This window comes from Colius striatus, chromosome 22, assembly GCF_028858725.1.
Source record: "Colius striatus isolate bColStr4 chromosome 22, bColStr4.1.hap1, whole genome shotgun sequence".
Taxonomy (NCBI): domain Eukaryota; kingdom Metazoa; phylum Chordata; class Aves; order Coliiformes; family Coliidae; genus Colius; species Colius striatus.
This window is the reverse complement of record NC_084780.1, coordinates 7,362,189-7,389,840: the sequence shown is the minus strand read 5'-3', so window position 1 is coordinate 7,389,840 and position 27,652 is coordinate 7,362,189. Positions and strand designations below refer to the sequence as shown.

The 27,652-nt window shown below is 58.1% G+C and overlaps 1 protein-coding gene across 1 annotated transcript; it reads left to right on the top strand.

Annotated features, from left to right (window-relative positions):
* The first annotated feature begins 308 nt into the window (after positions 1-308).
* On the top strand, positions 309-27,166 carry PPFIA4 (PTPRF interacting protein alpha 4). Its single transcript, XM_062013335.1, has 29 exons — positions 309-545; positions 5,755-5,856; positions 5,957-6,121; positions 6,698-6,772; positions 6,889-6,984; positions 7,394-7,615; positions 8,028-8,174; positions 8,275-8,413; positions 9,125-9,204; positions 9,504-9,635; positions 11,666-11,728; positions 12,203-12,294; positions 14,876-15,008; positions 15,633-15,838; positions 16,464-16,704; positions 16,931-16,966; positions 17,532-17,665; positions 17,853-18,013; positions 18,624-18,717; positions 18,954-19,035; positions 19,451-19,651; positions 20,583-20,645; positions 22,479-22,654; positions 23,381-23,478; positions 24,144-24,319; positions 24,527-24,595; positions 25,318-25,495; positions 26,214-26,304; positions 26,734-27,166. Exons 1-28 carry the CDS (start codon positions 309-311, stop codon positions 26,270-26,272), a joined length of 3,657 nt encoding a protein of 1,218 aa, XP_061869319.1. The 3' UTR covers positions 26,273-26,304; positions 26,734-27,166.
* The last annotated feature ends 486 nt before the right edge of the window (positions 27,167-27,652 follow it).

The following is a 27,652-nucleotide window of genomic DNA, read 5'->3' as shown; positions in this document are numbered from 1 at the left end:
CTGACAGCCACCAGAGAGGTGACACAAAGGACCTTGGCAGCGACAAGCAGCCAAACGGGGCAATTGAAGACTGCAAGAGCACTGTTGGTGCCAAGAACATCCCTCCATCCCCACTGGAGTGATGCCAGCTTCTGCTTAGCACCCAGCAAGAGGGGATGGGGGATCCCCCTCCCCTGCACCAGCCCTTCATCCCCTCCCATGCTGGCTCCCCTGACCCGCGGGAGTCTGTAGCGATGTGATCGGGGCCCTGCGGCTCAGCAGCACCCACCGCGCTCCTTCAGGACCATCTCCCACCCGTCACAGTCGCCATGATGTGCGAAGTGATGCCCACCATCAGCGAGGGGGACCCTCTGGGTCCCCCCCAGGGCTCTGAGGCGGATGCTGACTTCGAGCAGCTGATGGTGAACATGCTGGACGAGAGGGACAAGCTGCTGGACACCCTGCGGGAGACGCGCGAGACGCTGTCGGTCACCCAGAGCCGCCTGCAGGAGACCCTGCGGGAACGTGACCAGCTCCAGAGGCAGCTCAACTCTGCACTCCCACAGGTAAGGGTCTGACCCTGGCATGAGCAGGAGCCTTCCCTGGGGCATAGGAGGGCAGTGAGACACTGGGATGTGATTTTTAGCTCGTGCCTTTAGGGAGGCTGATGTGGTGTGACAGCAGTGACGCTGCCTTATGTGTTGCACCTCAGATGGTAAAACCAGTAGGTTCCCCCAGGCCAAGGCACAGCCAGCTTGGATATCTCCCCTTCTCTGTACCCTTCATTGATCCATGAGTGCATCTGAGGAGGTGTGAGACTGCAGTCCCCTCTGTTGCACAAGGGAATGGGTGTGGAGGAGGGACAAAGCTTTCCTGGGGACACCTCAGGGTCTTTTGGGGTCTTGTGGGTCAGCAGAGTGTCCCGGGGCCCAGGCTTGGGGAAAGCAGGATTTGGGAGGCTTCTGCAGCCACTCCATGTGGGTGTGATGATGTTGGGAGGAGTCCAGCAGCCAGGGGAAGCAGGAGGCTTCAAATGTTTATGTCTGTTCTGACTGTGCTAGTGCTGAGACCTCAGATCTTCCTTGCCTGGATGCTGAGGTTTGGGGCACCCCAGGGAGATGGGAAATGACTACGAGATCAAAACTGGTGGCACAAGCCAGGACAGAGACTGGGCTGGTGGCTGAACAGCTCTTGGCCTCCCTCCTGGACTCCGGATAGAGGGAAATAGACTGTGAGGAAGGCAGCCCCCGTGTCCATGCACAGAGCTGGGCTGGTCCTGAAAGACAAAACAACAACAGTGCTTCCCCAGGAGCTCCTGTGTCCCCAGGGATGAGTTGTCCCTTGTCCTCAGAGGTGTGCTGAGATGTACCCAGGTGCTGGGTGCAGGCAGAGCCCTCACCGTGTGCCGGGGGCTCGTGTCCCCTCTGCTCCCAGTTCCCTCCCAGCGTGTGCTGGAGAGAGCAAGTCAGGTCACCCTGAGCACACGCTGCCCTCCCCGCCTCGGATTAAGGGACCACGTGGATTTAGCCTCTGCTCCTGCTCCAATAAAGGGTCCTGGGTGCCTCGGCAGGAGCAGACGGAGCAAACTGGGTCAGCACCGGGGGCTCGGCAGCGGCACAGCGCCCGACAGCCCATGGGCACCCTGCTGCAGCCGGGGCTGCCCCGGCCCCTGCGCCCCAGCGAGGGATGTCGATAGGAGATGGGGCATTTCCCCAGGCCCCTGGTGCCTCCCTCAGCCCTGCCCGTCCCTGCGTGGCAGCGGGGCCCTGTGCCCGGGCACGGCGGCCGCCGGAGCCCGCTGAGCCGCTCGCCCTCGGGGCCGCCCTGGTGGGAGATGAGGAGGGCTCGGCATGGACACGGGCAGCAGAGCCGGGGGTGCCCACCTGCCCAATGGCACTGAGCCCAGCATGTGCTTGTACCAGGTAAGTGGGATGCAGCGGGGCTCCTCCCCAGGGCAGTGCCTGGGGGCTCCTTATCCTCACAGATCTGATGGGGAGGGGCTGAGGGAATGGGGGTGTTGAGCCTGGAGAAGAGGAGGCTGAGGGGAGACAGCAGCACTCTGACACTCCCTGACAGGAGGCTGCAGGGAGCTGGGGATCTGTCTCTTCTCTCTAGTGACAGGATAAGAAGAAAAGGCTTCAGGTTGTCCCAGGGGAGGTTGAGGCTGGAGCTGAGGCAGAACTGTTTCCCTGAGAGGGGTGTCACCCCTGTGCCAGGCTGTCCAGGGAGCTGGGGGAGTGCCCAGCCCTGGAGGGATCCCAGAGCCGTGGGGCTGAGGTGCTGAGGGCTGTGGGTCAGTGCTGGGCTGGGCAGGGTGAGGGCAGGGCTGGGGCTGCAGCAGCTTCAGGGGCTTTTCCAACCCAAAGGATTCTGTGATTCTCTTCCTCCTCCTTTGTGAGCCCTTGTGCCCAGGAGCTCACTGCAGTGTGTCAGACCCCATTGGGATGGGATTCAAGCTGGATTGCTTGAAGAAACTCTGTTTTGGTGGGGCAGGGTTGGGCACCCACAAGTCAGATAGTGTCACTGAAGAGCCGAGCTCTGGCTGTGCAGAGGATGTGCTGCCTGGGCAGACTGGAGAGGATGGTGGCTGGAGGATGTTGCCCTCTGCATCCTTTCAGGGCACAGTGGCAGCTGGATGCTGCTGTGTCGTCACAGCGTGGCAGAGCCATCAATGAAACAGGCAGGGAATGTTTGTGTGGCATGGAGCCACACGTGGGGCAGGCAGGGGATGTGCTTGGCTGAGGCAAACCCCTGCATGGGGCAGGCAGGGGTGCTCTAAAGGTGCTCCTGCCCGTGCAGGGCTTGTCTGCCATGTGGCCAAGCTGTCCCCAACTCTAATCCATGGGGGCATCCCTCAGCCTCTAAAAGGCAGAACTCCAGGGCGATTTCCCAGGGAGACTAAGCTGCCTTAATGCTTCTTACATGATTTATTTATTCATGTGGGAGCACTGAACGAGACTTAATTGGACTGAAAGCTCTGGGCTCCAGTCCCTCTGCCCTCTCTGCAGGGGGCACGAAGCCAAGGACCAGGTCCTGAGCAGGGTCCAAGTGCTCTCAGCAGCCCCGTGGGAGATACTTTTGTCTGTAGTGCCCAGAGACAGGACAAGGGCTGATGGACATCAGCTGGGACACAGGAAGTTCCGCTGGAACACGAGGAGAAGCTGCTTTGGTGCTGAGGGGAGGGAGCGCTGGCCCAGGCTGCCCAGGGAGGGTGTGGAGGCTCCTCTCAGGAGGTTTCCAACCCCACCTGGACACGTTCCTGTGCCCCCTGAGCCAGGGGAACCTGCTGTAACAGGGGGTTGGGGCTGGATGAGCTCTGTAGGGCCCTTCCAGCCCCTACTATTCTGGGTTTCTATGGTTTTAGGGGTCTGCCAGTTCCCATGTGGGCAGGCAGACAGGGCTGCATCCCCGCTGTGGTTTCCAGGCGTGGGCATCCTTCCCACGTCACCCTCCGTCGCACACCTGGCTCATCAGGAGCTGTCATTCCAATTAAGGGCTTTAAAAATGCCATCAATCCCACAGCTGGAGCCAGTTTGGTTTCAAATCTGGGCTATGTTGGAGCAGCAGCTGCATTCCTGCAATAAAATGGGGGAATTCTGCTTGCTGCCAGCCTTCTTCCCTGAGCTTCCCAAACCTCTCCTTCAGTCCTGTCCATCTCCACGCAGCTGGTTTCTGGACTCCTCTCAGCTCTTCCCTCTACTTTTGCCCTTGATATAGTGAAGAGAGAAGCCCCCCAACCCCAACCAAGCCTGGTGCTGACCAAAGATCCGAGCCCTGAGCTGCAATGCCCTGGTTCAGTAAACTGTGTGGTGCTTTGAGTGTCTCTCCCTGCTCCAACAGTGAAAACAGCATCCTTCCCCCCTGCTGCGGGGCTTGGGGCTGAGCCCAGCCAGGCTGGGTGGGCTGGTTTAATCCACATCAGCTGCTGGGCTTCCTGCAGGGCTTCTGAGGACTCCCAGGGCTGTGTATCATCATCTGGCCTTTGATTGAAGATCAGGCACCTCTCCTTCACTTTCTAATCCATTTATAGGTGTCCCTGCTTAGTTTGAGAGCTTATTGGAGCTGGGGGCAGGTGCCTCTGTGTCTCCCAGAAGGCTTCTGGCCATGGCAGAGAGAAACCACCTGGATCCTCTTCTCTACCACTTCCCTGGGGCTTAAGGCAATGGCATGCCTGTGGATGGGGGTGAAAGCTGCTCTCCACAGTGTGACACTGAAGCAAAGAGCTGGCCACAGCTTGTCCTCACGGTCCCCAAACTCGCCTGGTGCCTGCCGGTGGCCCGGAAGCTAGGGCAGATGTCTGGCACAGTTGGGGCTGATGGAGGTAGCTGCAGGCAGGTGCTGGAGTGGTTTATTCCTGTGGGTTTTATTCCCAAGGCATCAAAATCAGGCTTGCAAAGTGCCCCCAGCCCAGTGTACTCAGCTAACCCTTCCAGCTGTCCTGTCTCGCTGCAGGGTTGTTGCTATTTTTGGTGGTAAATGCTCATTTTTGCAGCTTTTCCCCAAGGAAGGACAGTTGTCGTGGTCTCTTAATTACCATGGGATGCTTCAGGCCTGGAGAGCTCAGAGGGGAGCACCCTGATGGGAGGGGGCTGGGCAGGAGCTTTGTGCTGTGCTCAGGAGTGGGGCTTCCACTACACTTTGACCCACTGACCCGTGGATTGCATTGGGGTGGGAGCTGCCTGTCTCTCCCCAGGGGATTTTCTCTCTCTTTTAATCTCCTTGCTTTTTTTGGGCATGGGAGCTTGATTGTGGGCACAATCTGTACAGCTCAGGCAGGCAACGTGGGGTGGGGAGGGAAAGTGATGGGGCAGGAGTGGGTTTGGAAAGGAACCAGGGGACTCAGGCTCTGAGGTGATGCTGGAGCGAGGATGTTGGGTGGCAGCAGCCCAGAGGCATGGTGATGGGCACAAAAGCAGCTCTTTGCAGTGATGATGAGTGACCTCAGTCGCTGCAACTGCTCTTCCTCTGCATTGTGGAGGGTTTGTGCTTGGGTCCTATCCCACTGTGGGTCTCAGCATCACCAGTGACACCACCATCCCCAACAACTGTGAGCAGTTTGGGGTGGGAAGGGAGAGGGAAAATCCATCTGGGGCAAGCAGAGATTAAAAAGCTCTTGATTTTTTTTGGAGGGACGTCAGCTGTTGCAAGAGGTTTCACTCTGAGCTGAGCAGAGCATTGGATCCAACCTAAGCCTCAACGTTCTGCTCCTGTTTGAAGGGGTTTTATTTGTTTAACTTGGAAATTAAAGGGAAAGAGAATTTCATGCTGTAAAACATCTCTCAGCCCCCAGCTGAAATTTGGTTTGTTAATGCTCAAGCAAATCCTTCTCAGCTTCTTCTGAAACCCGTTTTCTTTTTAACTTCTCAGCCACACAGTGAAGCTGGTGTCATTGCATGAAGTGTTTCTGCATTTGCATTTTTCACCCCCAAAACTCCCAGCTGCAAAACGTTGCTTAGTCTTGGCACCACTTGGCATCTGAAAGAGCAACTGAGAGAGTGCTCCTGGGCCAACCTGGGTGCCTGGGTTTCATTTTTTAAGGGAAAATGATCTCTCTTGCATCCTGGGGACTTCACAGCGAGGGGTTTGGAGTCTCCTCGACTCCAGGAGCTTCAAGGGATTATGTGACTTCTCAGTGTTCCCCTTGACGTCCCTCTGTCTCTGGTTGGGTTTGGATGGGAAACACTCTGTTTCTGAGGGTCCTGGCAGTGGGGCCAGGATGTTTGCACCATGTCCATCCCACTCCCCGTGCTGACAGCCCTGCCCTGATTTCTGCAGGAGTTTGCCACGCTGACGCGGGAGCTCAGCGCCTGCCGGGAGCAGCTCCTGGAGAGGGAAGAGGAGATCTCAGAGCTGAAAGCCGAACGCAATAACACCCGGGTGAGCACACAGAGCCCTGCTGCATGGCTGCCAGTCCTCAGACACGTGGGGCACTGACAGCCCCCAGCATGGAGAGAGCCTCACACTTGCCCTCTTGCAGCTCCTGCTGGAGCACCTGGAGTGCCTGGTGTCGAGGCATGAACGGTCCCTGAGGATGACCGTGGTCAAGCGTCAGGCCCAGTCGCCATCCGGGGTTTCCAGTGAAGTCGAGGTGCTCAAGGCACTCAAGTCACTCTTTGAGCATCACAAGGCACTGGATGAAAAGGTGAGACGGGCTGCTGGGACCTCTCTGAGCTCTCTCCTTGAGCATCCCTCAGAGCTGACCTTCTCCCAGCCCTCCTCTTCCCTCCCGCTGGATGCTGTTTCGTGTTGTTAAGCTGTGTGGTGACACAAGAGGAAAGTCTTGGATATCCAAAAGCTGCAGCATCCTTGTTTTAGAAGCCAGTGGGGCTGCTGTATGGATGCTGTGGGTCTGAAGGTCTTGGGGATGAGGAACTTGTTTCCCCAAGTCACTCATGTGGGGCTGGTGAGTGCCAGCATTTGGCACCTTGGTTCCATCTATGTCTTAAGACACTTGTTTTTCCTCCTGGTTCATTTGCCTCATCTCCTTCCTCAGCTAAAATTGGTCTTCAAGGGTCATCTTGGCTCAGGCTGTTCCTCCCCAACATCTTTTTGCTCTCCCAGGCAATGGGCTGGGCCATCCCTGAGCCTGTGCCCTGGATGTGGATCCACCCCAGCCTCAGCTGTGAGCCAGACAAAAGGGGCTGGGAGCTTGCCTGGATCCTGAGTACCCTCATCACAGATACATAACGGCCTCTCCCTTTGTCCTACGTGACTGCAGGTCAGGGAACGCTTGCGAGCGGCCTTAGAGCGAGTGGCAACCTTGGAGGAGCAGCTCGTGGATGCCCATCGGCAGGTAAGAGGCATCTGGGCAGCACTTGCTGAATGTGATGGTGGAGGAAGGCAGTGGGAAGCCAGTTCCAGACCTGGGTGCAGCAGGGCTGGCCATGCTTAAGCCTTGTTGCCATGCAGGTGGCAGTTCTGCAGCAAGGCGCCGCACGGGAGGCCCCGGCGGGCGAGCGGGATGAGAGGGAGCCCAAGGAGCCAGCACAGAAGCTTCCCTGGAAGGTGAGAACCCCAGGAACCCCTGGTCTGGCCATGCTCAACAAGCCTGTCATTTCTCCAGCCACCTTGCTGCTGGCTGCAAGGTGCTGAAAACATTTTTCCCCTCTCCCCAAGGAAATGCCCATCCTGGTCGTTCCCTGAGCAGGGGGCAATTAGTGCTCCCACTCAGATGCTCCCAGAGCTCTGTTTCTCAGGGATGCTCTGGGAGGCCCTCAGCCATCCCTGTTCCATGGTGTCTGTGAGAAGCCACGTTCCTGGCTAGTGCAGACTGCTGATGGAGGGTCGCAGTCGCCTCTCCCCATCACCCCCTGGGTCCCTGCAAGGCCACGTTGCCTGGCTGGGGAGCTGGAGACAGTGGGGCCGGTGCTGTGGGGCCACCCCCCCATCCATCTTCCTCTCTGCTGCCTTGCAGCGGCTCTCCAACGGCTCCGTGCACCCGGAGGATGAGGCAGGGCGGGTGGTGGAGCTGCAGGAGCTCCTGGAGAAGCAGAATTTCGAGGTGGTCCAAGCCAAGGAGCGCATCTCTGCGCTGGCTGCCAGCGTCGCCGAGCTGGAGGAGGATCTGGGCACCGCCAGGAAGGATCTGATCAAATCAGAGGAGATGAGCAGCAAATACCAGAGGGACCTCCGAGAGGTTAGACACTGCCCTTTCACCCATTGCACAGACATTCCCAGCAGCTTCTACATGCCCTGGGCTGGGACTGTACCTCCTGCTGTATGCAGGGTGAAGGCCTGTGTTCCCACTGCCTCTGGGAGATTGTCCCCAGGTCCCTCAGCAGGATTTCCCTGAGGTCATAAGCAGCCACTGAGATGTGTGCTGCAGACCTGTGGCAGTGACCTGTGTCTGTGCTGGAAAGTTCTTCTCTGATTGCTTGACTCTCCCTTTATGGGTCTCCCACTCTGCTGTCCCTCTTCCCTGTGTGAAGCAGGGTTTTCATTTCATGCTTGGCCTCGGGGCTGTCCCAGGCTCACAGGAGCCCAGTGGCCCAGTTGTTCCTAAATTGGTGGTCACAGATCAGGGTGTGACAGCCCCATTGCTTCCCCAGGCCCTGGCTCAGAAAGAGGACATGGAGGAGAGAATCACCACGCTGGAGAAACGCTACCTGGCAGCCCAGCGAGAGGCCACCTCCATCCACGACCTCAATGACAAGCTGGAAAGCGAGTTGGCCAACAAAGAGTCCCTGCACCGACAGGTACTGAACCTGAGCCCACCTGGGCACCTGGGAGGGAGAAGTGGGTGCTGGAGACGGGACTGGCCTTGGTGCCAGGCACTCATCCTGCCCTGCCCTGCAGTGTGAGGAGAAGGCTCGGCACCTGCAGGAGCTGCTGGAGCTGGCAGAGCAGAAGCTGCAGCAAACGATGCGGAAAGCGGAGACGCTGCCTGAGGTGGAAGCAGAGCTGGCCCAGCGCATTGCTGCACTCACCAAGGCAAGTGTGCAGGGTGACTGGGGACCAGAGCCAGGAGAGAGAGCAGAAGCCAGAGGAAAAGGCAGATCTTGGCAGGCCCAAGACACCCTGCTCTCATTCACAGGATCAGAGAATCTTTTGGTTGGAAAAGTCCAGCTGGACTCCTGCAGCCCCAGCCCTGCCCTCACCCTGCCCAGCCCACCCATGGCCCTCAGCACCTCAGCTCCACGGCTTTGGGATCCCTCCAGTGCTCATCCAAGCCAGGATGCCCACCTAGACACACATTCCCAGTCTCAGAGCTTTGCTGTCTGCTGCCTTCCCCGTGGCCACAGGGACAGTGTGCTGCTTTTAAAGCTCTTGCCCTGTCCTGCACGTGTGGCCTTTCCTCTGTCTGCATTCTCCGAGGCAGAGATGGCCTTTGCTTATGCTGGGATGAAGAGGAAGGACTCAGGTTGGATCTGAGAGGGTTGCAGACCTGGAGGGAAGTGTGGATATACCCAGCTCTGCCCTTCCCTGGTGCTGGAGCAGGTGCCAAGTCACTCACAGAGCACCTCCAGCTCCCATGACTTTGCTAGCAGGGCTGCTCTGGGCTCCCAGCACAGAGTGTCCCGTGGTGGGGATGCAGGCAGTGAGAGAGCCTGGGGAAGGACTGTTGGGGAGGAGGGAGGAGTGCAGGAGAACCTGCCTGGTTTTAGGGAGCATCATCCGAGAGGGCTGCTCTGCTTTTCCCAGGCAGAAGAGAGGCACGGCAGCATCGAGGAGCACCTGCGGCAGCTGGAGAGCCAGCTAGAGGAGAAGAACCAGGAGCTGGCCAGGGTAAGCACTGCTCAGCCTGTTCTGGGGACTCACAGCATCAGACAGTCATAGACTCGTTTGGGTTGGAAAAGGCCTTTAAGATCATCAAGTGCAGCCACTAACCTTGTGGGTCCTGACTTGGCCTTGGCTCTGCCTTGCCGTGGTGGCCTCCATACCCTGCCTGGGCCAGGGCTCCCTCACCTCAGCACCAAAGGAGTTTCTCCTCCTGTGCCAGTGGAACAGGAACAGACAGAAGTGTTGCAGGTGAAGGTGTGGCAGGGGCAGTGGGTGTGACAGGACCCTCACGTTGGCCGTTGCAGGCTCGCCAGCGGGAGAAGATGAACGAGGAGCACAACAAGCGGCTCTCGGACACCGTGGACCGTCTGCTGAGCGAGTCCAACGAGCGGCTGCAGCTGCACCTCAAGGAGAGGATGGCAGCCTTGGAGGAGAAGGTAGTGCTGGGGGGGCAGAGGGTCCTTTGTGGGGGCTGGTGGGGGGTTGATGGGTCTGCAGCCCCACCGGCGTGGAGCCTTGGCCAGCCACGGCACAGAGGTTTGGAAGTACCTGTGCAGGGGTGGAGAAATGCCCCCTGCAGGCTGCCAGCTGGGTGCTGGGGCTGGTGGGAGTGCAGGGAAGTGTGCCTTACATCTCTCCCTCACCTACAGCCAGCCTTCACCCAGCAGGACCCCCTCCTCATGGCCTTTCACCCCCAACAGCAGCGGGGTCTGTCCTGCTCCGCTCCCTCGCTTCCCCGTGTCTCCTGGTGCATCCTGGACTGCAGCCTGCACCTGGCTGTCACAGCAAAACCTTACTGCATTTTTGCAGGAGAAAATGCAGCATTCATCCTTTCCCACCTGCCCATCCCCTTCACATGCTGCCTTGAAACCTTCCTGTCCCCCAAACCTGGACTGCTCTGCCTTCTCCAAGCCAGGCCAGAGTCTGTGAGCAGCCTCCCAGCTCCCACCTGCTCCTCCCAGGGAACTGGGCTTTCCTCTGAGGAGCAGGCTGGCATTGCTACTGCCCCAGCATGAATGCAGTTAGCTGGGAGAGCAGGTAAGGATTAACCTGGCAATGCCAATGCTGTTGTTCACTGCTGTTGGGGTTCCTGGAGGGAGCAGACTCCCATCAGCAAGTCAGAGAACAGAAGAGATTGCACTCCCCAGCTGATCCCTCCAGGACCAGGTGTGTCTCACTGATGCTCTACACCTCTTGTCTCCAACCAGACTCAGTTGTGCTGAAGAACTGCAGTTCTTCAGCAGATATCTGAGTGCTGCTGGGTAAAGAGCAGGACCCAACACATAGGGCTGAGTCCAAATTGCCACCCCAGGAAGGAACCGGGATCAGAGTAGTGGCACCTTGTAAGGAGGCAACATCTGCTGCCCAGCCTGCTGCTGGCACTGGATCTTCTGGGGGCAAAACTGATGTCATTTGCCAGCACCTCCCCAAAAAGAGCACTAGGTCAGGCAGTTGCAAATGAATCTCCTTTTCCCTCTACCTATTCCCTGGCTTAGATGTAGGAACATTTTTGCCCTTGATCCTGGTGCTCAAGGAGCTGATCTCCTCTCAGACACACTTCCTAATCTTCAAGCCCTGCCAATCAAATCTCTAATCACTGCTTGCCTTCCATGGCCGTGCCCTGGCCCTGGTGTGGGACAGGAGTTGAGCTACAACAGCCCTGCTTGAGGAGCAGGAGGTTTCATGGGCAGCAAGGTGAAGAATGCCCTTGTGGGTGAGAAGCCTAATGGCAGCCTGGAGTTTATTAAGAAGAGCATGGGCAGCAGGTTGAGGGAGGTTCTCTTTCCCCTCTGCTCTGCCCTTCTGAGGACTCATCTGGAGTCCTGTGTCCAGTTCTGGGCTTCTCAGTTCCAGAGAGACAGGGAACTGCTGGAGAGAGGCCAGTGCAGGGACACCAAGATGCTGAGGGGATGGAACATGTGTGTGAGGAGGAAAGGCTGCAGCCCTGGAGCTGTTCAGCCTGGGAAAGAGAAGCCTGAGCTCAGGGGCACCTCAGCAGCACTGAGCAGCACCTAAAGGGTGGGTGGCAGGAGGATGGGGACACACTTGTGTCTGTGATGCCCAGTGACAGGACAAGGGCTGATGGACATCAGCTGGAACACAGAAAGTTCCACTGGAACAGGAGGAGAATCTCCTTTGGTGCTGAGGTGAGGGAGCCCTGGCCCACGCTGCCCAGGGAGGGTGTGGAGGCTCCTTCTCAGGTGGTTCCCAACCCCACCTGGACACATTCCTGTGCCCCCTGAGCCAGGGGAATCTGCTGTAGCAGGGGCTGGAGCAGCTCTGCAGGGCCCTTCTAGCCCTCACCATGCTGGGGTTCTATGAACAGATGAGGGAGCCATTTCCATCCCTGCTGCCAGGTGTCCATTGCAGGGTCCCACACGGGCTGTCTCTGGGAGGCTGTGCTCTGAGTGCTCTCTCTTTTTCTTTCCTTTTGGTTTTCTTTTATTTCCTTTTATTTTTTTCCAAGAACACATTGTTACAAGAGCTGGAAAATACCCAAAAGCAGATAGAGGAACACCAGCATGACAAGGTAAATGCCTGCAGCCTCCCCCTCGCATTCCCACTGGACAGCACAGCCCTTAGTGCAGGTGCAGGTTCCCCATGGGGCTGGCAGCAGGAGGGACAGGGCCAGCATCCAATGTGTGTCCCTTTGCTGGCAGCCCTTTGCCAAGCCAATCGTGCATGTGTAGTCTGGAGCAAAACCAGAGCATCCTAATGGGACCAATTTTCCTTCCTTTGTCTCTCAAACCAGCATCACCTCGAGCCCGTGTGTGTGTGTGTGTCCTGCCTGTGATCACCCCCTCCCCTCCCAGCACCGCCGCAGCATCGCCATTCCCTGTCGCCTGCATGAGCTGTTCCTTTACCAATGTGTCAAAGGTGCTTTGAACCTGGGATGGGCATTTTTAAAGGGAATATAAACCTGGAAGTAACTAAAGATGTGGGTTGCCCCAAACCTGATAACTCCAGAGCAAAACCAACCTGTCTCTTGTCTCCCCCCAAACAGCGACGGTTGTCTGACGAGATCGACAAGCTGAGGCTCGAGGTCGATCAGCTCAAGACCCGAAGTGGAACGTTTGTGGAGAGTGTCCACACAAGGTAGGGTTACCAGCCACAGCCCTGCCAGCCTGTGCACACCCTGCTGGCACCCCTCACTCATGGCTTTGGGGGCATTTCGCTTTTAGGGCCCAAAATGCTGTTGTTGTCAGGCGTTTGTGGTTTCACCACACCTTGGTGTGGGGTAGTTCATCACAGCAGGGCTGGCTCTGGCTGTGCTGTCCCTGGCACACACCTCTCCTGGGATGAGACACTGACTGTTGGGAACAGCCCAGCCTAACTGAATGGCCCAACGTTTTCTCTTCTAAGGCCAAAAGACCTCTGAGCTTAGGGCTTAATATTCTGTGAAAGCTGGATGTTCACCAAATGCTTTTCCTCACTGCAGTGTGCTGGGGATGGGCTGGTGGAGAAGGAGGAACCTCTTTAGAGGTGTTGCAGGCAAAGGAGAATGACACCCTCCTTCCGTTTTCTCCCCTCCTCTCTACAATGGTTCTCCCAACCTCTTTCACTTATAGTCAGCTGAGAGACTGGGATGTCCCAGCCCAAAGCATCGGGAGGAGAGGTGAGTCCATGGAGTCTCAGCCTCCAGCATTGATATGAGTACCCAGCACTGCTGAGGGAAACCAGGGGGTTACAAAAGGAGAGTTCCTGCATGACCTGCACCTCACTGTGTTGCTGCAGTCGCCTGGGAGGCCACTTCCTCTCCTGAGCACATTCAATGTGGGTTAAAGGCAGCAAGGGATCGATGGAGTGACTACCACTGGGGGAAATTCACCTCTCAGGAAGGCTGGAAAAGATGGAAAGGAGCAGTGTAACCAGCTTCAGATCTGTCAGCAGCTGTGGCAGAGAGGAGAAGGCCTGAAGATCCAGTGTCTGTTGTGGAGAGGAGAAACGGGAAGAGCAAGGAAGAACTTGTGAGGATGAAGGACAGCTGAGCACCAGAGGAGTGTCTGGAGCACATGTGGAACCTCTTTGTATGAGTCTACAAGAGGATGGATGAATTGTTTTCTTTGTTCATTTCCTGGAGGAAAAGTCAGCAGAAAGCTTGAACTGCAGAGGCCAGAGTAATCCCTCAGCTGAAATGTCAGCTTTTGTGCAAGGTGCCTTTATCTGGCTTTAGCTCAGGAGCAGCTTGTCAGCAGCTCCACAGCTTAGATCCCCTTGAAACTTGGGCTATGCCTTCATCTGCCAACACCAAGCTGATGCCAAGCTGCTTGTGTTAGGAGTTTCATCAGGGTTTGGTAGGATGTTGGAGTGGGGAGCCTGGATCTGTATCTGCACTGGAAACCAGACCTGCTGTGGGGGAAAACACTGATCTGCCTCGGACAGCTGCTTTTGTCATCTTAAATGAGAATGACCTCTTGCCTCCTGTGGCAGTGCATTTAGGGAGCAATGACCCTGTGCCCCAGGAAGGCACTTTGCTCAGCTGCATGGTTGGATCTTCAAGGTGAGAAGCAACCAGACAAGGTGGAGATATGCAATGAGTACCATGAGCAGCAAAACGTGGCCTCCTGTCCAACAGCAGCTGCTATGTTGCTGTGCCTGGCATGAAGACCCGCTCCAGAGCTTCAGCCCAAACTGGTGAGGCCACATCTGGAGTACTGGGTCCAGTTCTGGGCTCCTCAGTTAAAGAGGGATAGAGAACTTCTGGGGAGAGGCCAGCACAGGGCTACCAAGATGATGAGAGGTCTGGAGCATCTCTGATAAGGAAAGGTGTTCAGCCTGGAGAAGAGAAGAGAAGCCTGAGCTCAGGGGATCTGAGCAGCACCTAAAGGGTGGCTGTTGAGAAGCTGAGGACAGTGTTTTTTCAGTATGCTGCCCGATGCCAGGACAAGGGGTGATGGACATCAGCTGGGGCACAGAAAGTCCCCCTTAAACACAAGGAGAAGCTCCTTTGGTGCTGAGGTGAGGGAGCCCTGGCCCAGGCTGCCCAGGGAGGGTGTGGAGGCTCCTTCTCAGAAGGTTTCCAACCCCATCTGGACACGTTCCTGTGCCCCCTGAGCCAGGGGAACCTGCTTGAGCAGGGGCTGGGGCTGGAGCAGCTCTGCAGGGCCCTTCCAGCCCTCACCACTCTGGGATTCTCTGTGGTAGAGGAGGATGAAGAAGTCCCATCTGGTTTCCACTGGGAGATTCCAAACAAAGCTCATGTCCCCACATCCAGAAGATCTGTTTCAAATGGGATTTTATTCATCAGGTTTGAGTGGGTTTTTTTTCATGAAAATGTTGAAGAAAATGTACAAAGGAGAAAAGCTCCCTGCCTGGCCCCTGTTCTGCACCAGGGGGTGAAGGCAGGCACAGGACGTGCTGTACAAGGTACAAGCTGTTCTCAGAGGGAAGGACGGGAGGGGACTGCTCAGCCCACGGCTTCACAGCAGGGACTGTGCTGGGTGGTTTTGGCCAGAACTAGCTGGATGCTCCAGTGGGTACTGCAGCAAGGTGGGAGTTAACAGCAGGATAGGACCCCAGGGCTGAGCTTCCTACGATCTGTGAGACCATCTCCATGGCCAGCATCAAGAGATGGGGCACCTTCTGGTTTGGCAGCATTTCACGCAGAGCAGGCGAGCGTCGCTGGGAGGGCATCCTTGCATGGAGAAATGTCTGCAACAGGGATCCTTTTCCCCAGGTCCCACATGGGCAGTGCCACAGACCTGCGCTTCCCGCTGGTCCATGGCCCCAGCGAGCCCTTCGGAGCGGCCCCGGGGCTGCCTCGGGCACAGAAGGGCCGATTCGCCGCCCGACGAGACGAGGCAGCCAAGGTAACGCACCCTCCTGCCAGCCTGGGGTCAGGGCTGGGCTTGGGGTCTCCTCCTGCTGGGGTTGTTTAGCCTAGAGGAGGCTGAGGGGAGACAGGAGCACTCTCTGCAGCTCCCTGACAGGAGCTTGAGGTGGGGGTCGGTCTCTTCCAGTAGAAAGTGACAGGACAAGAGGAAACAGCCTCAAGTTGCCCCAGGGGAGGTTGAGGCTGGAGCTGAGGCAGAACTGTTCCCCTGAGAGGGGTGTGAGCCCCTGTGCCAGGCTGCCCAGGGAGCTGGGGGAGTGCCCAGCCCTGGAGGGATCCCAAAGCCGTGGGGCTGAGGTGCTGAGGGCTGTGGGTCAGTGCTGGGCTGGGCAGGGTGAGGGCAGGGCTGGGACTGCAGCAGCTTCAGGGGCTTTTCCAACCACAATGTTTCACTGATTCCTACTTTGCACGTTGGTCTCACGTGTCCTTGATCTGGGGACATGGGGCAGTTTCCTCCACCAGGTGCATGGATGGGGGTAAGATGGTAGGAAGAGTTTCTTGCTGGTTTGTTTTGGGGTCTGACTGTTGTGTGGAGGTCTCCAGGTTGGTTTTTTGGAGACATGAGGGTGCTGTGTAGGACCAGTGGGCCTTATTCCCCCAGGACTGGGAGCAGGCCCAGGCAGGCAGCGTCCTGGCCGCAGGGCCCCACGCCTTCGACAGCGACCCTGAGATCTCTGACGTGGATGAGGATGACCGAGAGACACTCTTCAGCTCCATGGATGTGCTGTCTCCTGGTGGGCACTCAGATGCCCAGACACTGGCCATGATGCTCCAGGAGCAGCTGGATGCCATCAACGAGGAGATCAGGTGAGTGCCCATGGCCAAAGCCAACACTGAAGGGACTTACTCTGAAGGGACAACTAACCCAGTTGGGGGAGGCTCTGATGCCCTAAAACTGAGATCTTGATCTGACTTCAGACAGGGAAATGGCTCCAGGACATCCAGCCACAGGGCTTGGTCCTTCCTGCATGTGGCTCCCTGTCCCTCAGCTGCACCAATGCTGGCTCACAGCAAGGAGCATCCTTTTAGAAAAGGTTCCCCCATGAATATCAAAAGCAAGGACATGGTTTGGGGGTGGCCATGGCAGCGCTGGCTTAGCAGCTGGACTCGATCTAAAACGTCTTTTCCAACTGTGACTGTGTGTCTCAGCTCTGATTTGTACAGCTGAGGTGCTAAGGGCCGTGGTGGGGTGCTGGGCTGGGCAGGGTGAGGGCAGGGCTGGGGCTGCAGCAGCTTCAGGGGCTTTGCCAACCACAGTGATCCTGTGATACGGGTGCCGGTGGATTTTGTCGCCACTCCTGGAGCCTGGGGCCTTGGGTCATGCACCCCAGCTGCATTTCCTCTAGGGCAGGGAGGTGCTGTGGCAGGGAGGCGTGACGTGACCCCCAGAGAGGTGAGGAAGCAGGAGCCCTGAGCCTCGCTGCCCCCCCAGGATGATCCAAGAGGAGAAGGAGTCCACGGAGCTCCGTGCAGAGGAGCTGGAGACGCGCGTCACGAGCGGCAGCATGGAGGGCCTCAACCTCACCCAGCTCTGCAAACGGGCTTCAATCCCCACCTCGCTCACAGCCCTGTCCCTGGCCAGCTCGTCCCCGCCGCTCAGCGGCCGCTCCACGCCCAAGCTCTCGTCCCGCAGCGCTGCCCAGGACCTGGACCGCATGGGGATCATGACGTTGGTGAGGAGCAGGGGGAGGGCGGCCGTGGGGCCGGGTGGGGGGCGTGGGGGCTGCCTGGGGTGGGAGCCATGCCCTGGCACCCCCCAGGGGCGTGTGGGAGGGTGCTGTGGGACGGGGGCGCCCGCGTTCGCTGCCCTGCGGCCTGGCCCCACGACGGCTCTGCGCGGGGGTTCTCCATTAACTGCCCCCCTTTCTGTGTCTCTCTCGCTTTCCCCCTTGCAATCAGCCCAGCGACTTGAGGAAGCACCGGAGGAAACTGCTAGTGAGTGGCTTCCATCCCGTTGGTTTTTTGTCCAAGCCCATTTTCCAGCCTGCTCCTGGCTTTGTCCGCATCAGGTCAGGGTGCAGCAGGCGCGGGATGGAGCTGGGGACCCCAGGGATTCAGCAGGATCCCATAAGGCGCTTGGAGATGTGCCAGCTGGCAGCCTTTGGGGGGTCTGGCAGGACATGGGGAGGTTCAAAAAGCCACTGGGTCCTCCAAACGTTGTGTGTCCCCTCTGGCCACAGGGTGTCTTTGGGACATTCCCATCTGTGCTCCTCACAGCCCTCTGCTGAGGGCTGTCCCCAAACTTTGACCTGGACCGTGAGGCCGCATCCTCTCTCCTCCCTATTCCCAGGATCTTTGGCCATATGGCCACATCCTCCCCTTGGGCATCTCGAGCCATTGCCAGAGCTCTAGTTCAGGCCAATCCTGGAGCGTGGCAAAGCCTCAGGGCCCTGGTGGCTCTTTTGGCCATGTCTCCATGGAGCAAGAGAGAGGCAGGCAGCAGGGCAAGGATGGAGCTGGGCTTTGGCTGCCCAGCCTCACGGCTCCTCTGCTCGTTCAGTCACCTGCAGCTCGGGACGAGAGCCGGGAGGACAAAACCACCATCAAATGCGAGACGTCCCCGCCATCCTCCCCCAGGACGCTGCGACTGGAGAAGCTGGGCCACCCTGCACTGAGCCAGGAGGATGGCAAGAGGTACGTGGAGCACATTGGGATGTCCCACCGCTGCCTGCTCCGTGGGTCTGAGGGAGTTCCGTGGGGCGAGCACGGGGGGATGGGATGGGATGGGATGGGATGGGATGGGATGGGCTTTGCCGTGGCTTGTGCGCTGCTCAGGAATAACCTCAAGGCTTTGCTGTTCCTCTCCCTCCTCCATCCCCAGCTCGCTGGAGGAGCAGGCCAGCAACCCCAGCAACAGCAGCCAAGACTCCCTGCACAAGGGCTCCAAGAGGAAGGGGATCAAATCCTCCATCGGGCGCTTGTTCGGGAAGAAAGAGAAGGGTCGCTTGATTCAGCTGAGCAGAGAAGGGGCCACAGGGCAGGGTGTGTGAGCAGCCCTCCTCTGTGGGCCAGGCAGGGGGCTGTGCAGGCCTCCTGGCACTGCCTGGCCTCGGGGGGCTGAGGGGTGGCAGCTGGAGGAGCAGGGATGCTCCTGCTGGTTTGGGGATGTTGGGGCTGCTGGCTCTGGGCTCCCTGTGGCTTCAAGGCAGTTGGGTCCTGGTGCTTTCTGCCCTGTGGGCCTTTTTGGCCTGAGGTGGTATCACTCTTAATACTCTGCAAGAGCTGCAGTGAGGATAGTGACCTCCCTCCACTGTATCTTATCTCTAATGTCCCCAAATCTGGGACCTCCTTGATTCTGCAGAGCCCTTCAGTAGCAGCTGCTTTTCCACTCCTAAATCCTTTACTGATTTGTTGTGGAGCATTTTGAAACGGGAGAGGGGGCAAGTGGGGATCCCCTTGGGCTTTCCAGGGGTGCAGGAGGGCTGTTGGAGGGGGCTGGTTGGAAATGGAGACTGTCACCTCGTGTGCTGTGATTGTGCATCCCCAACACCCTACCACGGAGACCATGGCAGTGCCCACACCGGCCGTGGGGGATGTCATGTTGGCCCTGAGGACATCATGCTGAGCTGAGGATGTCTTGCTTGCCCAGCAGTGATGCTGACTGACGTGGAGGTGGGCATCCAGGACCCTCTGGGACTCGGCAAGCTGGGTGCTCAGGCTGAGAAGGATCGGCGCCTGCGGAAGAAGTGAGTGAACCTCCTTCCCTGCCCCAGCAAGAAAGTGTCCTGGCCCATGGCTCACAAGGCATGGCATGGAAATTGCTGGAAAGACCTCTCATCTTCACCATCTCTTGAGTCTCATTTGCTCCTTTATTGCTTTACTACCAGCTGGTTCCTACTGCCTGTGTTCTGTTCCCTTTCAAGAGCTGCTCCCTTCCCCACAAGCCCTCAGTAAATCACCTTTCTCTTCTATTTCCCTCCAGACACGAACTCCTGGAAGAGGCTCGGAGGAAAGGATTGCCCTTTGCTCACTGGGATGGCCCCACTGTTGTGTCCTGGCTGGAGGTGAGGCAGAGTGTGCCTGTGCATCATCCCCTGGCACCAACACTGGTCTGTAGGGTCTCCCCCAGCAGCAGTCCAGCACCCCACACACCTTTGTCCATGCACATGGTTGCAAAAACCTGGGGGAGCAGAGCAGATGCTCAGATCCCTGACACGTTCTGTAGAGTTGTTCTTTGAGGAGAGCTTTGAGCTGCAAGGCTCAGTGGGTGCCCTTTCCCTGTGCCACACCCCATCAGGCACAGGGGTCTGTTCTATGCAGCCTGAGCTGTCCCCAGGCCATCTGCAAGGTGCAAACTAAGAAGGAGCCCCTTGTGAGTGTCCAGCTTTGCCACTGAGCTTCAGACACAGCAGCCTCCAGGCTGGCAGGGGAAGGCAGGGCAGCTCAGCCCGTCAGTCAGCGCTTTGCCCTGTTTGGCAGCTCTGGGTGGGGATGCCAGCCTGGTACGTGGCCGCGTGCAGAGCCAACGTGAAGAGCGGAGCCATCATGTCAGCGCTGTCTGACACGGAGATCCAGAGGGAGATCGGCATCAGCAACGCCCTGCACCGCCTCAAGCTGCGCCTGGCCATCCAGGAGATGGTGTCCCTCACCAGCCCCTCCGCACCACCCACCTCACGGACGGTGAGCAACCTGCTCCGGGCCCCCCCTTCCCCCAGGCACACCCCGGCGGTTCCTTCCTTTCCCTGGCACCACAGTGGGTCCATCAGTCACCAGGGAGTCCCAGGGTGATGGGCAGGTGTGGGTGTGGAGGGAGTGACCTTCCCTCAGGGACTGCTCAAACCACCAGACCCTTGTCCTCTTGCACAAACACCATTTACAGCCGTCGAGTGTGAAGCGCTTTCTTGTCTCGAGGCACCAGCAAAGGCTCTTGTTCTCACAGCCAGAGGTTGCCAGCAAGAGGCTGACCCTGCTGCCAGTCCCTACAAGGAGCAAAGCTCAGGGGATGTCTGCTCTGGAAAGGATAAAGTCCCATCCAGAGAGCACATGTGTCATTTGCAGGGCCAGCTGGGTTATGTGCAGCCATTCTCCATCATTTCAACACAGGAAAACCTGGGACACTGTGAAATTCCCAAGGCAAGACAGGGCAGCAGCAGATGCCAGCTTCACCCTGGGTAGGACAGGGAAGGGATCATGGCTGGTGCTGGTCCCCACATCCCTCGAGGGGCTGCTGGTGCCTCAGTGATGCCAAGATGTACCCATGGAAGTGCAGCCAGCAGAGAGAAAGGGCCCAAGCGTGGTGTGTCCCCCTCAGCCGTGGCTGGGGTCACCACTGTCAGACACCAGCCCATGGCTTCCATCAGGATAACACCAAAGTATAAAGGCAGCCAAAGGGCCAGTGGTCCTTGCTGTGCTCTCCATGGCTGCACAGACAGCCCAGGGACACAGCAAAGTGCCACCAGCCCAAGCTGCAAAGACGCTGCAGGATGTCCCCGGTGCAGCTCCAAGCACAAGGGTGGTCTGATCCTCCATCAGCCTGTTTCCAGCAGGGTTGTGAACTGAGGCCACAGCTCTGTGCTGATTTGCCCTGACCACGCTGCTCTTTTCCCTGCAGTCCTCTGGAAACGTCTGGGTCACCCACGAGGAGATGGAGAACATGGCAACTTCCACCAAGACGGTGAGGCTGCCCAGCCCCGCTGCTGCTCACAGGCGTGCATCAGCGCCCCAGCCCCGGCAGGGAAGGGCACCTCTGCTCTGGCTCATGTGTCAGCTCTTGGCCAGCACCATGCACCTGTTTAGAAACCATCTTTCAACCTTTAATATCCCAACAGTTTCTAAAACTGGCTTAAAACCCATGGGGTGCATTTTTCCTGTCAAGCCCCCGTGGGTTTCGCTGGGTTTCTGGAGCAGCTCATCTGTCAGTTGTGAGCTAAAGAACTGAAAGGCAAAACCCAAGAGTGATCTCAAGACTGAGTCCCACATTGGCCACTCTGCACCCAGAGCAGAGTTGGTTAATCTCCTGTTGGCCTCAGCACACCCAGCTATTGTCCCTGCTGGCTGTCCCTACCACTGGCTGATAGCTTGGGATCCCCTGGAGGGGTGCAGCTGTGCTCCCAAAAGCTCTGTCTGCTTTAGACACATGGAGCCATGTTCCCTCCTCTGCAAATTAATCACCCCATGGCTGTGTCTCAGGGCAGGGGCAGCAGTTTGGATCTATTTGGTGTGAATTGGGCATTTTATTGCAGCTTTTGTCTGCTGCTTGAGTAGCACAGACCTGTAACTGGCAGGTGCCTTTTTGTAGAATCATGGAATGGTGGGGCTGGAAGGGCCCTGCAGAGCTGCTCCAGCCCCAGCCCCTGCTCCAGCAGCTTCCCCTGGCTCAGGGGGCACAGGAACGTGTCCAGGTGGGGTTGGAAACCTCCTGAGAAGGAGCCTCCACACCCTCCCTGGGCAGCCTGGGCCAGGGCTCCCTCACCTCAGCACCAAAGGAGCTTCTCCCTGTGTTTAAATTGAACTTTCTGTGTCCCAGCTGGCACGTGGCACTTTCCTGTGGCAGGTTTTGTGAGGCTGAGCTAAACCAGCCTGGGCTGAGCTACTAAATCAGCAAATTGGGTTGAGCAACCCCTCTGAGGGTGGTGCCCTGTGAGCTGAAGCTCAGGTTTCTCTCTGCATCCATCTGTCTTTGGGAGACCCAAGAACTACCTGTATTTCCCAGGCAATGTGTATGAGCCCCGGTGTCTGTGCCATGCCCCCTCCTTACTTGTCTGAGAGATGGGGTGAAACCCAGGCCCAGGCTGTCCCCAGCACCCTGCTGACAAAGCTGAGCTCCTGGAGCCCTGCAGCCACAGGCCTGACCCCCATGGCCTGGGGTGACGTGGTGCTGGGGTCAGCACACAGGGCACACGCTGCCAGGGCCGCTGGGTACTGACTTTCCCTGTCCTTTCTATTGACATGCTGCATGTGTCACGCTTAGGACACAGAGGAAGGCAGCTGGGCACAGGTGAGCTCCTCTTGGCACCCTTTTCTGGGGGGTGGTGGAGGTGGGGAGAGCTGGGCATCACCTGGGAGACGAGCTGGGGGCATGGCTGATCACCAAACCCTTACTGGAGTCTGAACCTGCACCCTGTGGTTGCTCCTCTGAGCCATCCTTCAAGCACAGCGAGGTCCTCTGACACCTTGCATCAAGCAGTGTCCTGCTCTGCTTCGGGCAGAGAGATGGGACCTCCCCTGTAAGACACAGGTGCTGTGTTAAAAGCCTTCACCTGAGAGTGACCGGCTGCCCTGCATGGGAGGCAGGTTTCTACCTGCCTTGTCTCCTTGGGGGACATCAGTGGGACACAGACCATAGCCAACAGGACTGTTCCCTCCAGCTCCTTCAGTACAAGCTAAGGTTCAACTCCTCTGGCCTAGGTTTGGTCCTCTGGACAGTGACCCCCTGTCCCTGGTCTGGGAGTCTGCAGCTCCACCAAGCTCTGGTTTCTCCTTAGCTTCTCCATTTGCTTCTCTGCAGACACTGGCCTATGGGGACATGAACCATGAGTGGATTGGGAACGAGTGGCTGCCCAGCTTGGGTCTCCCACAGTACCGCAGCTACTTCATGGAGTGTCTTGTTGATGCTCGGATGCTGGACCACCTCACCAAGAAAGATCTCAGAGTGCACTTGAAGATGGTGGACAGCTTCCACCGGTGAGTCCTCTCCTTTGGGAGGTCCCTGGGGTGCAGTGTCTGCACGTGGAGCACAGGATGGGGCAGCCTGAAGGCTTCTCCCCTGTCTTGGCCAGCCCTGGTGCAGGATGGCTGTTCTAGGCTCAACTCAACCACCTGGCCTGAGACAGCTCATTTGGGCAAAGGTTCTCCTTCATCACAACACCCTGCAGCAGAACTGCAGAAGAGCAAGCCTTTTCCTGGCTGGGGAGCAAGCCATGGGCAAAACCAAAGGCTCATGCCACCTGATATTCCACTGGCAGGCAGAACAGTCATCTGCCAGCAGCCCAGCTTGGAGAAGGCTTCTGCCATCCCAACCACTTTGCTCAAGCAGCAGCATCCAGCCCTGTCATGGGGCACCACTGTCCACCCCAGGCGGTTTCCGGGGGTGTTCCAGAGCCTTCCCTGCTCTGGGGATGAACCCTTCAGCCTGGAGCAGCCCCCATGGGCTGATTCTCCCTTGCCTCTCCAGCCACCAAGCTCAGAGCATCGTTATTTGGACCCACACGCTCTCAGCCAGATAGAACAGGATAAAACTGACAGAGTGGGGAGTTACCATGGGAGGGAGGGACAGTCCCCTCATCTGCCCTTTGGACTGCGGCTGCCCTGGAACCAAAGCACCCTTTGGGCTCAGGGAGAGCAGGAAGGGAGGTGGATCCCTCTGTGAGTCCCCTCCTGAGGGGTAGGTGACACCTCATGTCCTTGCAGCACCAGCCTGCAGTACGGCATCATGTGCCTGAAGAGGCTCAACTACGACCGCAAAGAGCTCGAGAGGAGGCGAGAAGAGACCCAGCACGAAATCAAAGGTCAGCAAGCCCCACACATCATCCAGCTCTGGCAAAGTAGATGAGAGACCTGCCAAGAGATGCCCAGTCATGGCCTCTCTCCTGTCCCTTTATTTTTAACACAGCATTTGCCTGGGGAAAATGTTTCTTTCTGAGCAACTGTGCCCACAGGGCTGTTCTCCAGGGGGGACTCCCTGCACGACTTCCCCAGCAGACTGCTCCAAGTGCCTTTATGCAGCTCACCACAGTCAGGTGTGAAGAGAGACAAAGGTGTCAAGACAGACAAGATCCAACCTGAGCATCAGATCATTGTCTGCTGCCCATTTCAGATGCTCAGGACACCCCTCAGCTTCCCCTTCCTCGTTGGCTGTCCTGAGATTCCCTGTGCATCTGGTTTCTGCTTAGATTACATCTCACTATTGATGATGCCTCTATTACACCAGCAGCCAGGGGTTCTTAGCATTCCTTTCACAGTCCTTTTTCTGCCTGTTCTTTCAGCATTTAGTTTGGTAGATTGATGGGAGCTCTTCCTGGCACTTGAGCACCTGGTGTTGCTGCTGGCTCAGCAAGGACAGGCCCAGGATCAGCCTGGGACAGTGGGAAAGGGCTTCAGGACATCCTCAGGTGCCCACAGACAAAGGGCAGGGCCTGAGGTGACTCTGAGACGTGCCCTCACTCCTTTGCAGATGTGTTGGTGTGGACCAACGACCAGGTCATCCACTGGATCCAGTCCATCGGGCTGCGTGAGTACGCCAACAACCTGGCCGAGAGTGGGGTGCACGGGGCTCTCCTGGCCCTCGATGAAAACTTTGACCACAACAGTCTGGCACTGGTGTTGCAGATCCCCACACAGAACACACAGGTGAGAGCAGCATCCTTGGGGGGGATGTTGGAGGAGGGTGGCCGGCGTGGAACACGGCTGCAGTGGGTCTCCATCAGCCCCACCAGCTCCTAGCAGAGCGCTCGGGTGACGTGGGGGCTTTCTCTGTGTCTCAGGCTTTCCTGGGGTGGGGGTTTGTGCTGCAAACTGTTCCATTGATGGAAATGGTCATTTGTTTGTTCGATTCAGGCTCGACAAGTGCTGGAGAGGGAGTTTAACAACCTGCTCGCCTTGGGCACGGATCGGAGGCTGGACGATGTGAGTACCAAACCTCTCCCATGCCCAGGCCATGCTTAGTGCCTGTTCTTGGGCAAGAAACATGAGACAGGACCTTTGTTCCCTCCCTCCTCATCCTGGGCTGTCAAATGGCGTGTCACAGTCTCTCTAGAACCAGTAGCATGAGCAGTGTCTGTGGACTAAGCTAAAACTATTAGACCAAGCCCCAGGGAAGGTGCTGCCAGGTGAGGAGGAGCCTTGTGCATCGTTTCTAGCCTCGTGCTCGGTGGACCTGTATTTTATAGAATCACAGGACCCCAGATGGTGGGACTGGAAGGGCCCTGCAGAGCTGCTCCAGCCCCAGCCCCTGCTACAGCAGGTTCCCCTGGCTCAGGAGGCACAGGGACGTGTCCAAGTGGGGTTGAAACCTCCTGAGAAGGAGCCTCCACACCCTCCCTGGGCAGCCTGGGCCAGAGCTCCCTCACCTCAGCACCAGAGGAGCTTCTCCTGGTGTTTAAGGGGCACTTTGTGTGTCCCAGCTGATGCCCATCAGCCCTTGTGCTATGACTGATGTCTCTGAGCCATCTTTGCAGCCAGGCTGGCCGGGAGGAAGCCTACGTCCCGGCACCCCGCAAAGCTCTCCCGTGTCTCTGGCTCGTTTGCTCTCACGCTTGTGCCCCGTTTGAGTTGTCCAGACACACCCTGGTTAGGTGGAAGCGGTGCTGGCATCTCCCAGGAGCCTGTAACCTGCTCTCCCCTGGCAGGGTGACGACAAGACCTTCCGTCGGACGCCGTCGTGGCGCAAGCGCTTCCGCCCGCGCGACGTGCACAGCGTGAACATGCTGAGCGGCTCGGCCGAGACGCTGCCCGCCGGCTTCCGCGTCACCAGCCTCGTGCCCCTGCCGCCCCCAGCCGCCCCTGCCAAGAAGATGCCCCCGGAAGGTGGGTGGCTCTCGTGCCCACTTCTCACTCCTCTCGCTCCTGAAAGGGTGGGAGAAGTCACGGGGGGGGTTCGGGAGGTCGCTGAGGACAGAGGGCTCCGGCCCCGCCTGCAGTCCCCGGCACAGCTCGCACGGCCGCTCGGCTCGGTGAGGAAAGTGGAACTTAATGGAATGCACCTCCTGGCTCCAAGCCCTGGGCTCAGCTCTCCTCCTGGCTCCAGCTTTGCCCAAATGTCACAGTTTTTCATCTAGAAGTTTGGGTCAAGCTTCTGCCCAGGCTGGAGAAACAGGCTGCCCAGGGAGGGTGTGGAGGCTCCTTCCACAGGGCTTCAAAACCCACCTGGGCACGTTGCTGTGTGACCTGATGTGGGTGGGACCTGCTTTGGCAGGGAATTGGACTGGATGGTCTCCAAAGTCCCCTTCCAATCCCCACCATGCTGTCGTTCCATGGTTCTATGCTTCTGTTCAACCTTTTCCACCCCACCCCTGGAAGCTGCAATTCCCCCCTGGCTGAAGATAATGAACCCTGAGGTCAGCACCCAGCTGTGGGTAGCAGGATGGAACCCTGGAGCTTTGGGAGCTCATTGCTTTGACCCTCATCTTCACATGGCTCCAGTGCACAGGCACTGCCTAATTGCCTAATCAACGCTGTGGTGGGAAGCTGAGGGCTCATTGGAGTGGGCACTGATTGCTTGTTCTGCTCTTTGACTCACTTGCAGTTGGTGCCTCTGGGTCACCCAGGCTGGAGACCTCCACGGTCCGGACGTACTCCTGCTGAGGGGCAGCGTGGGGGGAACAGCCCGGCCCTGGGTAAGTGGAGAGAGGCCTCAGAGCTGGATGGGGCCCGAGAGGAGAGTGTGAGGCCTGACACCCTCTGCCCAGCCTCACCCAGGCAGGGTGTCTGCCTTACCAAGGTTTGCCTTGCTGTGGAGGAGCTGCCCGAGGCTCCTGGGACACCAAATGATGCAGGAGGGATGCTCAGCATCCCAACCACATGTGGTTTGCCTGGTCCTTGGACAGGCAGCTGCACTGGGGATGCAGATGGGGGATCCCTCTTAGGGTGAGGGAAGGATAGTCAAGCACTTCAGAAAGGGTCCTGGGACCCTTCTGTGCCCTGGCATGTGGTCTCCCTGTGCCAGGAGGATTCATTGCTGACTCTGCCTGGCTTTGTTGGCCTGTGGGTGCACAGGTGGAGGTGAGCTGCCATCCTCACAGGCCCTTTCCCACTTCACTTCCCAGCACATCCCTGCTCTCCATATGGCCACGTGCTGGCTGCCTTTCAGGACCAGAGCCCAGCCTGCACTTGCTCCTCGGCCCAAACCGACAGACGCTGCAGTCTCGCTGCTGTGGACCAAAACAAAGGATGCTCTCCCTTCTGCTTGTGCACCCCACCTCTTCCCCTGGCTCCCTGTGGCTTGTCTCCCACCTCTCCCCATGCTGGCTGGGCTACAGAGGCACTGGCTGGGTGGCCACTCTGGTTGGCAGAAGCGTGGTGCAGAGCAGCAGAGACACCCCAAAAGTGGGCTGTGATACTTGGAAACCTTCCTCCTGCCTGGTTCGTGTTGCCAATGCACCATGGGCTGCTGCACTGACTCTCCCAGGCCCTGGGCAACAGGGATGCTGCTGCCCTCAGGACTTGAAGCCATGGAAGATTCAGGCTCCTGAAAACCCCTCTGTGGGGCAGCTGGGCAAGGAGATGTCCCCAGCGGGGCCAGTGCCGGGGGCAGTGCTTGCGGGAGGGAGCAGGGACCAGCCGTCGTGGGGGCGAGGAGAGTGGCTGCCTGCCATGGGGTGGGCAGCCAGGGTGCTGATTTTGAGGTGCTGCCAATACCATATAGCAGGGAGGCTGTGCCTGTATGGCAGGAGCACGAAGGGCTCCGTGGGGAAGGACTGGAACCAGCCCATAGGGTTCAGCGCCGGGACGGTAACCAGCACCCACAGGAGAGGGGAGACACAGCAGGGGCACCCACTGCCCTAGGACGTGCCCACCCCTTCCCCTCTGGGTGCAGAGGAGTTGCTCTCCTCTCCTGCCTCCATGCTACAGGCAGGGATCAATGCAGGAGGCTCTTAACTCTTCCCCTTTCTTCCCCCGTAGGGTAGGATCCCTTCGTCTCCTCTTGCCACGTTTGCCTTGTGTGGCCCCTATTTCTGATGTGAT